This window comes from Mesoplodon bidens (assembly GCF_964165515.1).
Source record: "Mesoplodon bidens genome assembly, chromosome: 3".
Lineage (NCBI taxonomy): Eukaryota > Metazoa > Chordata > Mammalia > Artiodactyla > Ziphiidae > Mesoplodon > Mesoplodon bidens.
This window is the reverse complement of record NC_138178.1, coordinates 100,209,140-100,223,796: the sequence shown is the minus strand read 5'-3', so window position 1 is coordinate 100,223,796 and position 14,657 is coordinate 100,209,140. Positions and strand designations below refer to the sequence as shown.

The following is a 14,657-nucleotide window of genomic DNA, read 5'->3' as shown; positions in this document are numbered from 1 at the left end:
AATTCTCAAATTGTCTTCTGCAAACCTCTCCTGGGCCCCAAGATTGTTTCAGGGAAGCTACAAGGACAATACTTTTTCATATTAATACCAAGATATTATTAAGTTTTTTTCTCACTGTCTTTACATATACAGTGACAGTGTGATAATGGGTAAAACTGGTGGCATGGATCAAGGTAGTGGCACCAACCAGTACAATAAGTGGTCACAGCATTCCTCACTGTGACACACAGTTATTAAAACAAACAAAAAACCCCCACCAGTTTTGTTTAGAAATGTCCTTGATGAAACAGTAAAAAATTATTAAGATTATTAAATTTGGACTTGAGTATCTGTTTTTTAAAAAATCTGTGTGACAGAGTGGGAAGTACACATTTTGCACACAATTTTTACTTGTGTAAAAAGAATGTTTGTCAGAACGACTGACAAACTACAGTTATTCAGACTTGAATAACAGCAAAAAATCTAAACAAAATAAACCTAAATTCAAGGAAAATAACTGACAGTATATGTTGCCAAAGATAAAATTTGAATTTCAGAGTGAAAAACTGAAATTTTGAAAAACTTACATTTGCCACTACTTACCGGACAGCTTTCAACCACTCAAATACAGTTTCATTACCCCCAAAGCCCCTCAAACTCTCTATCCCTGTCCCTGGTAACCACTAACATGTTTTCAATCTCTATAAATTTGCTTTTTTCAGAAGGTCAAATAAACGGAATCATACATTATGTAGCCTTTTGACGCTGGCTGCTTTCACTCAGCATAATACATTTGAGATTCAACCACACTGTTGTGTGTATCTGTAGTTGGTTCCTTTTTATTGCTGAGTAATATTCCATTATATGGATATTTCACAATGTGTTTATTTACTCACCAGTTAAAGCATATTTATATATTCCAGTTTTTTTTTTTTTTTTTTTTTTTTTTTTTTTTTTGCTGTACGCGGGCCTCTCACTGCTGTGGCCTCTCCCGTTGCGGAGCACAGGCTCCGGACACACAGGCTCCGCGGCCATGGCTCGCGGGCCCAGCCGCTCCGCGGCATGTGGGATCTTCCGGGATAGGGGCACGAACCCGTGTCCCCTGCATCGGCAGGCGGACTCTCAACCACTGCGCCACCAGGGAAGCCCATATTCCAGTTTTTGACAACTATAAATAAAGCCACTATATATATTTCTGTACAGATTTTTCTGTGAATGTAAGTTTCCATTTCTCTTGGGTATGTCTGTGAGAACACTAGATCGCACAGTAAGCGCATGTTTCTGCAAGAAACTATCAAATTTTTCCAAAGTGGCACTACCATTTTGAATTCTCATCAGCAATATATGAGAATTCCAGTTGCTCCACATACCGGTCAAGAGGTACACTGTTGTTTTTATAAACAATTCTAATAGGTACATAATGATATCACATTATGGTTTTTTTTTTTTTTTTTTCTGTGGTTCGCGGGCCTCTCACTGTTGTGGCCTCTCCCGTTGCAGAGCACAGGCTCCGGACACGCAGGTTCAGCGGCCATGGCTCATGGGTCCAGCCGCTCCACGGCATGTGGGATCTTCCCGGACCGGGGCACGAACCCGTGTCCCCTGCATCGGCAGGTGGACTCTCAACCACTGCGCCACCAGGGAAGCACCCCTCTCATTATGATTTAAATTTGCTTTTCCTAATGACTAATGATGTTAGGCATCTTTCTATAGGCTTATTGAAATCTATATATCTTCTTTGGTGAAGTATCTGTTCAAATCTATAACCATTTTTTTATTAAGCTGTTTTCTTATAATTGAGTTCTGAGACTTCCAGATACCAGTCCATCATCAGATATGTATTTAGCCAATCTTTTCTCCCAGTTTGGGGCTTGTCTTTCATTCTCTTAACAATGTCTTTCAAATAGAAATTTTTAATTTTGATGAAGTCCAATTTATCAGTTGTTTCCTTTAAAGACCGTGCCCTGGTGTCTACAGAAATCTTTGCACAAAGCAGAATCACAAAGATTTTCTCCTATATTTCTTAAGTTTTAATTTTGATATTTAGGTCTATGATTCATTTTGAGTTAATTTTTGTATAAGATGTGAGGAATGGGTCAAGTTTCATACTTTGCATATGGCTGTCTGGTACCACTGCCGAAATTATCTCTTTTCCACTGAGTTGCCTTGGCACCTTAGTCAAAACCCAACTAACCGTATACATGTGGTCTATTTCTGAACTTGACCCTGTTCCAGTGATCTATAATGTCTACCCTGTTTTCAATACCACAATGTCTTGATTACTTTAACTTTATAGTAAGTCTTGAAATTAGGTAGTGGAAATTCTCCAACTTTTTTCTTTTTCAAAATGGTCTTGATTATTCTAGTTCATTTGCCTTTCCATATTAGTTTTAGAATAAGCTTGTCAGTTTCTATAACATATCCTGCTGGGACTCTGACTGGAACTGAATTATATCTATAGATCCATTTGGGCAGAATCCACACCTTAACTGAGTCCTCTCATCCATGAACAAGGTGTATCTCTCCATTTTTAAAATCAATTCACTTTAATTGCACAGACTTCCTTAACATGGTTTCAGATACCACAATGAAACTAACTTTCAAGAAATCTATCAACTGTCAAGTTTTGATATGTATCAAAGAATAATATTCCTAATTACTTGAAAAAGCTTTTAAAATAAACTTCCCTCTGTGTAAGAGTGGATTTTCTTCATTTACTTCAGGCAAAATAACATCTTAAAACAAACTGAAACCAACAGCAGATCTGCAAATCCAACTGTCTTTCATTAAGCCAGACATTAAAAAAGATTTGCAAAACTGTAAAACAATGCTACCCTTCTCACTATGTATTTTTTTTTCATTATGGAGTATACATTTTTCATTAACAATATGTATGAAATATACAATGGATTTTTACTTGATTTTTAAAATAAATTAAATATTTAAAATTCCTCTACTTTTAATTTCTAATGTAGTAAATATAATGGCTATAATCCAGATTAAAAAAGTTCTTTGTGATCCTCAATGATTTGTAAGAGTATAAAGGAGCTCTATGGACAAAAATAAATTCCCTGGACAGACTATACAGCTATTAAATGTAAGAAAAAAAATCTACAAAAGTGCTTAAAAAATACAATATTTTTGTAATCTTTTGGTGAAGAAGGCCTTCTAAATAAAACATTTGTGGGCTTCCCTGGTGGCGCAGTGGTTGAGAGTCTGCCTGCCGATGCAGGGGACACAGGTTCGTGCCCCGCTTCAGGATGATCCCACATGCCGCGGAGCGGCTAGGCCCGTGAGCCATGGCTGCTGAGCCCGCACGTCCGGAGCCTGTGCTACGCAACGGGAGAGGCCACAACAGTGAGAGGCCTGCGTACCGCAAAAATAAATAAATAAATAAATAAAATAAAATAAAATAAAACATTTGTTATTTTTATTAAGAAGAAGATTGAAAGATGTGTTTAAAAATTTAAAACATCTGTAATAACAAAATATACCATAAACAAAGTTAAAAGGGAGAAACTGAGACAAAATAATTGCAACAGAACTAGACAAAATAATAATATCCAGAATAAAGGTTCCTTACTTAAAAAAATCAGTAAAATGACAAACAATGGAATACAAAATAGCAAAGGATAACAACCAGAAAGTAACATATAATCACAGAATGCAAGTAAAACAATGAGAATTTTTTTGTCCTTGGATTGGCAAAAATGAAAAACTAATTTACCTAGTGTTGGAAGGAGAGAAATAAATCTTCAAACACTACTGATGTAAGTGTATAATTGGCATTTTTTTGGAAGATAATTTAGCAATATGTAACAAAATTCAAACACATAACCCCTTTGAGTCAGCCATTCTGCTTCTGGGAATCAGTACTAAAATTTTTAAAATAGAAGTAAAAAGAATGTTCATTGCCTAATTGTTTGTTATAGTCAAAAATTTAAAAATTAAAGATCCATCAACAGGTGAATGATTAAAAAATAGCATGGTAGACCTGTTCAACAGAACTCAATGCCATTATTTAAAAGAAGTAGACCTGTGTGTTATTATAAGTTATTACATATCCTCATAAGAAAATGAATGACCAACCCAATCTCAGTTTGTTTCAGTTTAAATAGCCAATTAACTACACATAAATTCTCCCCAGAGTTAAGGAAAATGAGGAGATAACAGAGCACAGTGGTCAAAAGTTAGGGCTCAGAATAAAAAAGAATGAAATCTTGCCATTTGCAACAACATGGATGGACCCTAAGGCCATTATGCTAAGTGAAATAAGTCAGAAAGAGAAAGACAAATACTGTATGGGTCACTTATATGTGGAATTTAATGAGTCACTTATATGTGGAATTTTAAAACAACCCCCTCCCCCAAAAAAACCAAGCTCACAGAAACAGGGAACAGATTGGTGGTTGCCCAAGGCAAAGGTGGGTGAAATGATAAAGGAGATCAAAATGTACAAACTTCCAGTTATAAAATAAATAAGTCATGGGTATGTAATTGTACAGCATGGTGACTATAATTAGTAATAGTGTACTGCATATTTGCAAGTTGCAAAGAAAGTAGATCTTACATGTTCTCACCACAAGACCAAGAAGTTCTATATATATGGAGATAAATGCTACCTAGACTCGTGGTGATCAATTTCACAATAAATACAAATATTAAATCATTGTTATACACCTGAAACTAATATAATGTTTTATGTCAATTATACCTCAAAAAAAAAATAATTAGGGCTCAGAAGTCAGACTACCTAGGTTCAAATCCTATCTTTGGGGCTTCCCTGTTGGCGCAGTGCTTAAGAACCCACCTGCCATGGGGCTTCCCTGGTGGCGCAGTGGTTGAGAGTCCGCCTGCCGATGCAGGGGACACGGGTTCACGCCCCGGTCCGGGAAGATCCCACATGCCACAGAGTGGCTAGGCCCGTGAGCCATGGCCGCTGAGCCTGCGCATCTGGAGCCTGTGCTCCGCAATGGGAGAGGCCACGACAGTGAGAGGCCCACGTACTGCAAAAAAAAAAAAAAAAAAAGAATCCGCCCACCAATGCAGGGGACATGGGTTCCAGCCCTGGTCCGGGAAGATCCCACATGCCGCGGAGCAACTAAGCCCAGGCATCACAACTACTGAGCCTGCGCTCTAGAGTTCATGAGCCACAACTACTGAGCCCGTGTGGCACAACTACTGAAGCCCGTGCGTCTAGAGCCCATGTTCTGTGACGAGAAGCAACAGCTATGAGAAGCCTGTGCACTCCAATAAAGAGTAGCCCTCACTCAAAGCAACTAGAGAAAGCCCGCGCGCAACAACGAAGACCCAACGAAGCCAAAGATAAAATAAATAAATAAATGTATTAAAAAAAAAAATCCTATCTTTGTCACTTACTTGCTGTGTGACTTAGGCAAAGTACTCAACTCTTCTGTGCCTCGACTACCTTATATGTAAAATGGTACCTACTCCTCTCACATGAATATTTTGAGAATTAACTTATTTACATACTAGTAGAGTATCTATCACAAAGTAAATAAATGTATGCTATTACTGCTATTTTCAAAAAAGTATACACACAGAGATGCCAGAGAACATTATAATTTAATAAATTTTAAACATGCAAAAATTTTCTTATGCCTAACCTCTAATATCACATAGGATGAACATTTACTGGTTTCTGTTGTATGTTGTTTACGACTGATGGGATGCCAGCTTATATTCTACTCTAAAAAAATTTGAGATCTAGGAAAAATATATGTTACGAAAAATAAAAATTTTACCAAAATAAGGAGAAGATGTATAATTATATTTAAGTGACTCAAAGAAAACAAATGCTAGAGAGAAGCACTAGTTCTAGTTGTCAATAAACAGTAGTGTAACAAGTAACATCACCTAAAGTAGTGCAAAAATAACTAAAACCAAAAAAGAAAATTAAAATTCAGTTGTCCTTTCATATTGCCTTACCTAAGAGGTCCAAAAAACTTGATCAAGGATTCCCGAGTATCTACTTCTGCAACATTTGAGAGGGCAAAATCATAGAGTTCAGGGAAATGTGCAAAAGCAGCTCTCTAGAAAAGAACAGAATTAATTAATTAATGCCTACATATTTATATAATAAATTACAACTTATATACTGCATAATGGAAAAAAATTATTTTTAATTAATGCAATTCTCTTTCTTATATGCTTCTCATATGTGACCTCTGCCTTATTCAAAAGCATTAGATACAATGGGAAAAAAAACAGAATTGTTCTAGCCAGAGAGTAGAAAGAATCAATGTTCAGTTTTTGATTTCTAAAACTGTATTTTGAATATAAAAGAAAATAGCCAGGAAGGCCAGGTTCACTGACAGGAGAAGAGAAAGAACAAAACAAAACACTTTATGATCAAGAATTGGCCTAACAAAACTATAAGAAAGTCTCAAGGGCAACTCCCAGTGAAGATGTATCTCAAGGAAGAGGCCTACAGCATAGTGTGCTTGTGCCCTGCTTTACTTTGGAACTCTGGAAAGAGAGAACCTCGCAAGGTAACACCTCTAACCAACGTGGGGTAAGCTGCAAGGAAACAGAAAGAGCAGCATTATGCTGATTTGATTAAGTGTGTGTGAAATAACATTCTTAGTCCTCCATAATGCTCATGTAGCACTGGGAAGATCCACAAGTTTTCATGTGCTCTGTACTGGATGACACAGAAGGTTGCCAAGGTTATCGATGAGCCTGCCATGAAACAACTACAGGCAATGGCAAAATGACCCTGAAACCAAGCCTGAAAGTGAGCTGTCTGAGCTAGGAAATGAAGGCGAGTCAGCTCCCAGGAGGACTCCAGCACCATCAAGAACAAGGGCTGGGGAGCTTCCCTGGTGGCACAGTGGTTGAGAGTCCACCTGCCGATGCAGGGGACATGGGATCGTGTCCCGGTTCGGGAAGATCCCACATGCCGCGGAGCGGCTGGGCCCGTGAGCCATGGCCGCTGAGCCTGTGCTCTGCAACGGGAGAGGCCACAACGGTGAGAGGCCCGCGTACCGCAAAAAAAAAAAAAAAAAAAAAAAAAGAACAATGGCTGGGGCCTTGTCAGTAGGCTGACAACCAAGCTCCAAGGGAGCAGTCATTGTGCCTTGCTGGTGGCCAAGAGAACAGCCACACACCACACCCGCTGTGGTCACTTCAAGGGCAGAAGCAGAAGGACAAAAACACTAATGTTCTGAGAAAAGCAGGAAAACATGTCTGAGCTGATTATGAAAGACAATTTGAACTTAAGTTTGGCTGAGTCTTTACCCAAAAAGAGACTCTTGAAAATGTAAAGAACTGAATTACTTTAAATTGAGAAATAGAAGCTGCCACCAGAAAAAACTGAGTTCAAGAGCAAAATGAGCTCAGTAATAGAAACAAAGGTACTTTGGGGGCATATCTGAGCCGCATTGGTAAATTTCAGTCCCATTACATGTGTTTATCTTTAAAATGTACAAAGCACTTACACTTTCAACTTTGTCAAGTTGAAATACTCTTTCATAAAATAAAACTGATACTTAAACACACTAAACTGGCCCAGTAACTAATATTTTTTGAGTGTCAAATATCAATATATACTGAGTCTCAAGATTGAGAACTATAAAAGAAAGCATTATTTTTCATGAATCCATCATAATTAGCAATATTTTAAAAATTCAAGATGAACAGACTATCAAATTAGTACCTTTCCTATTTGTACTATATAAAACCTAAATTATTTATGACTCAACTTCATGGAGCAGACGCAAAGGCTATCATGCATTTCAATTACCTGTAGAGAAGTAATTCTATCATAGTGAATCGTAGTCATCTCATTCTCTGTCAGAGCATTTCCAGTCTGATCATTAATCTCAAAACCAGTATAGAACTTAAGCATGTCCAAAAGCTGAAAGGATACATTTAAATTAATAAACTGTGTAAACATGAGAACAAGAAAGCAAAAATAGACAGTATCAAAAATAATAAACAAGTCCACATACCTTCTTAGAGGTACTGAAAAGCTTTGGAATGTAAACATTGCAACAAACATTTCAGCACATATACAAACGTGTTTTATTTATGTGAGCATAAAGTATATGCCTTGTGAACAAACTGTTAAGTCTATCTCATACACATGGTCTACTTCTACAGGAAAGAACTTCAACTGCAATCCCAATACTAAAGAGACATTAAGGAACTAATCAAAGGAAGTCAATCATTTTAATGGAAAAAAAAATCTGTCTACATAGAACTATACCATTAGAGGGAACTCCTGAGGTCTTATGCCACTTAAAATTTTCTGATGAGGGTTTTGCAATTCACAATTAGAGATACTCTTCTCTATGCTTCTATTAGAAAAAACAGCAAGGTGGGAAAAGCTAAGCTATTCATTCCTCTCTTTGGTCTCCATGGCCATCAAGCTTTCTTTGGCTTAGTTCCTGGTGCTTTAAGAAGGCCTGCTTTCCCCCTGTGCTGGCAGTATCAACAGAATCAACAGAATTTGGGGCTCCATTGGCCCCAAATTTTTATTATTCTTAATTCTAATCTATGGCAGATCAGATGTTAGGATTTTTTAAATTAATTTTTATTGGCGTATAGTTGATTTACAATGTTGTGCTAGTTTCTGCTGTACAGCAAAGTGAATCAGTTATACATATACATATATATATATATTTTTTAGATTCTTTTCCCATACAGACCATTACAGAGTATTGAGTAGAGTTCCCTGTGCTATATAGTAGGTTCTTATTAGTTACCTATTTTATATATAGTAGTGTCTATGTGTCAACCCCAATCTCCCAATTTATCCCTCCCCCCGAGATATTAGGATTTTAATGTACTTTAATATATGCAACAAATCACTGGGTAAAATTTAGTAAGAGAATAGGAAAAAAAGGAATGCTCACAGATACAAGATAAAAGAATTCTTAGGACAGTGTGCAAATACACACACGAAAATTTTATCTCCAGCTGTGATCTGAAAGGCGAGTGTGAGAAGTTTGTTAGAAGACTTTTCTTCTGGATGACATTACAGGAAATGGGAAACCTTAATAGTATGTCTTCCTACCCAAGGCAGTAAACAAAGTTCACTTGCCTTCCAACTCAAGGCAGCAGTCTAAGTGTATATGTACTTCCACACTATCAACTGCCTCTGTCACCCTCGTCTTATGCAAAGAGAGCCATGATATTGAGGCATATTTCACTTGAAATTACTGCTTATCATCTATTATAGTCCACAGTGGTTACTGACATAGAATCGAAATATATATACATATGTGGGACTACATCACACATAATTTAGTCCAATAATAAAATCACATATGATTAACAAAACGTTTATTTAAATTACCTAATCCCCTCAAATTTAATAATGCTTGTTTTACTGTTTACATTAATAAAATGAATATTCAGAAGAGAAAAAAAGGCTATAATATAAAATTAGTATAGGCCACCTATACAAGAAGGCATCCATTTTGTATATTAAGACTTGGTTTTACTTTAAAATGACTAATTAGGAATTTACATCATTCAATTCAGTATTTAGCAAAATATACATTGTACCATGCCCCAGTACTCCTAGGTGCATGGCAAAGAAAGAAAAGATTGACTTAGAAATGAAAACAATAAATATGTGCAGATCCACCAGTGCTCACCTGGGAAAAAAGATGGCCATCCTCTTCTCTACGAACAAGATTGGAAAGGTAACAGTGAACCAAAAGGTGGGAGTCATCCAGGATGGTATTAAACCAGCGTCTTGTGGGGAGTAGGGCCTAGAGAAAATAATCACCACAGCAATAAGTCTGCATGCTCTCCCAGCTACAGGTGAAGTCTACTGATACATACATAGTGCAGAAGTATTAATCACATACAAAGTACCCTCAGCCCCCCGAAAGACACTCTGCACAAAGCAAAGGGTCTGGTCCATGCTGTAAATAAATTCAGTGGTAATGTTTCTAAATAAAATCCAGCACTGGAAGAAATCTCAGATACCCTGGCCACCAGTTTTCAAACAAAATCCTATATGAAATCCCAATATGTATTGTGTGCAGGTTTAAAAAGGGAAAAGGGAGTGGAAAACCCTAAATGGAGATCCCTTTCTCAGTTTCCTCTTCCCATATCATTCTATGACAGTCAGAAAGACAATACTGAGAAACTATGACAATCACAGTTTGGAAACCACTAATCTAGTCAAATACCCTCATGTTAAAGGGGAGGTTACTGAGATCGTCAGAGATTATAGTTACTGGCAGAGCTGGAATCTCAATGAAGATCTCATGAATGACTGCTAGTCCAATACTCTAATCCTCATGTCTAGAAAACACCCTAGCTCTCCTGATAAGGAACGAACAGAAAGGATTTTCTTTCAATTTCCTGCATTAAAGAGGGAGAGGAAAGGAAAGGAAATGAATTCAATCTGAACTATACCAACTCTGCATCTGAACTTTGTATCAAAATCTTGCACCTAGTAGCATGAAATCTTTTTTAAAAATCTTAATTTTAAAAATTGACTATAGCAAGCAGCTATATCTTTCTTCATCAATAATATTAGGCACATTTAGAAAAGTGAGATTATTAAAGAGATGGCCATAAATCTATAACTTCAGCCCTTTTTAAAACTCTACGTAGGGGTATTAAATATGACACAAAATAAACTGCCATTGCTGGACTCATGTTTAATAACTATACTAAATAATGTTTTTTATACAAATGCAGCCATTTGACAGTCATCTGAAAACTTCAAGGGTCAATCACTTTTGACTTTCTTCTCTATGAGACATTTTGAAATAGGTACAAACAAACTAAGGCCAGTTTGAGGTGATAAAGAAATATTTCATATATAGTCATAGGCTTAATCTTAGCCTCCTTAATGATTATGTAACAGAAAAGTCACTGCACACTTCTTACCTCTAGATCAATCATAAGTTCAATAAATCTTTCACAGTAATGAACTTTGTCCATAGTGACAGGTTCTAGACATAACAGAGAAAACATGTTAAAACTTTCTTACTTAGGGCGTTTTATGGTACTATATCTTAAAATTGGCAGTTATTTAGTTATTTAAACAAGGTTATTTGTCTCATTCATCAGGATTGGACTAACTATAGTTCAGAGCACAGACCTCACATATATTTCAAAAAGGGCAGGCCTTACCCTTACAGTAAGCTCTGTAAATATGAGAAAATGAAAAATGTACCTTAGATGAGAGACACATTTTAAAAATCAGACGTGCAAAAATATTTTTAAAGTGTTAATTTTTAAAAATCTGTACCAAGTGATTAGATGTTGAAAAAACTTGAATAGAAAAACTAGAAAGGCAGTTTTATCTGTTATTGACCTACTTTCCTTATTTTCTTCACATATTAAACATCTAGAACTTCTTTCATATGCATAAACACATACATGTATGTGTACCTATATACACACAAAGATATATATATGTATCTTTAAAATGCACAGAAAATGGGTGGGGAAGATACAAAACAAACTAATTAAAGGGACAATTTTTATGACTTTTCACTGTACATGTATTAACTTTGACATTAAAATGTCAATGACACAGAGCAATAAAATATTTTTTAAATCACTATCTTGTGTTATTCATGAGCATTAATGTACTATTTTTAAAAACATTTTTGTTTTTAAAAGAATTACAACTTTGTGACATGACATGCTTTCAGATTACAAATGTCTTTTTTTTCTAATGTCAGAAAATGTTCTGCTATTTTACCAGCTGAAACCAACCTGACAAGACTGTTTCAATTGAAAAGGAGATAATTTCAGGGTCCCCACGCTAAGGACTCCCAGCGGCAAATAAACCAGTGCTAGACCTGTAGAAGGCATCCTACAAATGCTTAAATAAATCCACTCTTTTACTTGTAGCATACAGGAAAATAGAAGGCTTTATGTGAAGAAAGAAATATGAATACTTTTGTAACTAACACATGCCCATAATCCAAACCCTAAAATAACATAACTATAGAATTTCACAGCTGGAAAAGACCTCAGAGAACATCTGTACTAGCTCTTCATTTTCCAGGTAAGAAACTGAGGACCAGAGGAAAAGGACTTGATAAAAGTAGAGAACAAAGTAATGGCTGGTTACAACTGGAATCCAGGTTTTCTGAGACATAGTCTAGGTCACACAGCCACTAAAACTAAAGAATTTAAAGGAGCGACTTATATTTTTATTTTTTTTATTTTTTCTGCTGTATAACAAATTTAATCAGTTATACATATACATATGTTCCCATATCCCCTCCCTTTTGCGTCTCCCTCCCACCCTCCCTATCCCACCCCTCCAGGCGGTCACAAAGCACCAAGCTGATCTCCCTGTGCTATGCGGCTGCTTCCCACTAGCTATCTACCTTACGTTTGGTAGTGTATATATGTCCAAAGGAGCGACTTTTTTTTTTTTTTTTTTTTTTTTTTATTTTTTTTATTTTTGTGGTATGTGGGCCTCTCACTGCCGTGGCCTCTCCCGTTGCGGAGCACAGGCTCCGGACGCGCAGGCCCAGCGGCCATGGCTCACGGGCCCAGCCGCTCCGCGGCATGTGGGATCCTCCCAGACCGGGGCACGAACCCGCGTCCCCTGCATCGGCAGGCGGACTCTCAACCACTGCGCCACCAGGGAGGCCCCAAAGGAGCGACTTTTAAATTAAATCCATTCAAATCGGTCCTCTGTTGTATCTTTTGTTCCTTATTACTGTCAAAGGAAAATAATTTTGTCCAAAATTTTAAAAGTGAACAAGAGCTGTATTTGTATTTTTATTTATTGCTTGAGAAAATTACTGGCAATGGCCTATTTAAAATTAGAACGTGATGCTTGGTACTCAATTTCTGAGTTCTGGTGGATAAAACAGCATATTTTTACACTAAGTGGCCCTACTAGGCATAATTTTTCAGAGCTGAAGCCCTGTTATTTCAGTTTCAGACATCAATATATCCTTATTGTTTGCTTTTTATGTGTATTGTGTATTTTTCCTTTCTTCTGATAGCAGTCCTGACATCTCAGACCATCCTACACAGATTTCCTTTATAACAACTGATATGGACAGGTTGTCTGTAATGATCCTGTAAAATGAAACTACACACAATCTATTTTACTCTTTTATAAATTAGTTTTCTGTTTCCTAACTATATATTCTATCTGTTTTTATGCTCTCTCTGAACTGGCACACTATTTTCATCACCTTGTTGGTTCCTTTGCCAGAAAGTTAACAAATTTTGATTAAAGCTCAAGATCAATCTAAGAAATTTTGTTTTCTGACAATATATTATGACAATGGCAACAGTTAGTAGTTTATAGGATGTTAAAATTACTGCAGGTCCTATATTGTTGTATTTACTTGACTTTCAAACCTTTGTATGTGACATCAATTTTTTTTTTTTTTTGGCCACGCTGTGTGGCTTGTGGGATCTTAGCTCCCCGACCAGGGATCAAACCCAGGCCCACGGCAGTGAAAGCACTGAGTCCTACACACTGGACCATGAAGGAATTCCCAAGATGACATCAATTTTTATGACCCTAATTGTTACAGACATTACTGGTTCTCATTATTACTATTTGTGCCAAGGAAACCAAACCTAAGTCCTCTTTCCAGGTTTAAGGTTCTTAACTGAAATATTTAAATACACAAATATTAAGTGACATAGATTACAAGCATATGACAATTTTTTCTTTATACTGATGCTGGTAGTAATACTGATATTATGCCCCAAATCAGGTACCATAAATTAGCATTTATAGCATTAGTATCTACTCATCACTGAATTACAGGTGTGATTTTCGGTTGTAAACTATTCCGGGGGGAGTGGCGGCAACATTTATAAGTAAATAATTGTTGTATTTCAGTTTAAACAAAGCTACAATCTGATTCATATATATGCTATAATCTCTGGTGCATATAAATATGGTACACCTACAGCATTGTTCTTAGATTATATTCCAGTTAGAAAATAAAATATTAACAACCAATGACATATCATACATAGCATATATAAATGCTTATAAAGATCTTGTGAACCCAGAATAATGTAATTAGCTCTTCCTAGTACACAGGTCTCACACTCACTCACACACACACACACATCTATCTATATATAGTATAATTATGATATATTTTGAAATTTATACTCTACATAGCATATATTTATATTTGTTTCATCAATAAATGGAGGCCATGATGGAGGAAAATCCTACCCATCTCATCTTGTAGCTCATATCTCAAAATAATTCTCCTCTTCCCCTCCGAACAATATTTGATATTGCTTGAAAGTACTACTCAGCAAACTGTAAATGCCATGTAGATAGGGTCTGTGAGTGTCTTGTTCACCATGTCCCAGAATCTTGTTCAGGACCTGTGGCTTATAAGCAAGCTCCAAAAATAAATAAATGAACATTTTTAATAACCATGCTGGTGCCCTTAAATTACATGAATTTCTAAGGCAGCCACGATACTCAGACTGGTAACTTATTTGACAAGGGAAGGACGTAACCTCTTGTCAATGTAATTTAAAATCACTCTGAGAGCAGTTTTTAGACTAAAGATTAGTAAATACTATACGGGCATCTAAATGGTAACTTCACAAATGAGCTGAGAAGAGGAAGACAGTTACCAGAAAGTGGAACTGATTTCAGCACAGAGATAAACTTCTGGATGAGTTGTGAAAGAAATCTTCTTTCTTGATAGGCTCTAAAATCAGAG

At 36.5% G+C, this 14,657-nt stretch overlaps 1 protein-coding gene across 1 annotated transcript in view; it reads right to left on the bottom strand.

Annotated features, from left to right (window-relative positions):
• AQR (aquarius intron-binding spliceosomal factor) overlaps positions 1-14,657 on the bottom strand; it is a 106,415-nt gene that overhangs the window by 69,020 nt on the left and 22,738 nt on the right. The window contains exons 9-13 of the mRNA XM_081228597.1: positions 14,569-14,645; positions 10,858-10,922; positions 9,606-9,722; positions 7,745-7,858; positions 5,929-6,032 (exon numbers count right to left, since the gene is read on the bottom strand). Of these exons, the coding sequence (XP_081084723.1) occupies positions 5,929-6,032; positions 7,745-7,858; positions 9,606-9,722; positions 10,858-10,922; positions 14,569-14,645 (477 nt within the window). The remainder of the gene's footprint in view (positions 1-5,928; positions 6,033-7,744; positions 7,859-9,605; positions 9,723-10,857; positions 10,923-14,568; positions 14,646-14,657) is intronic.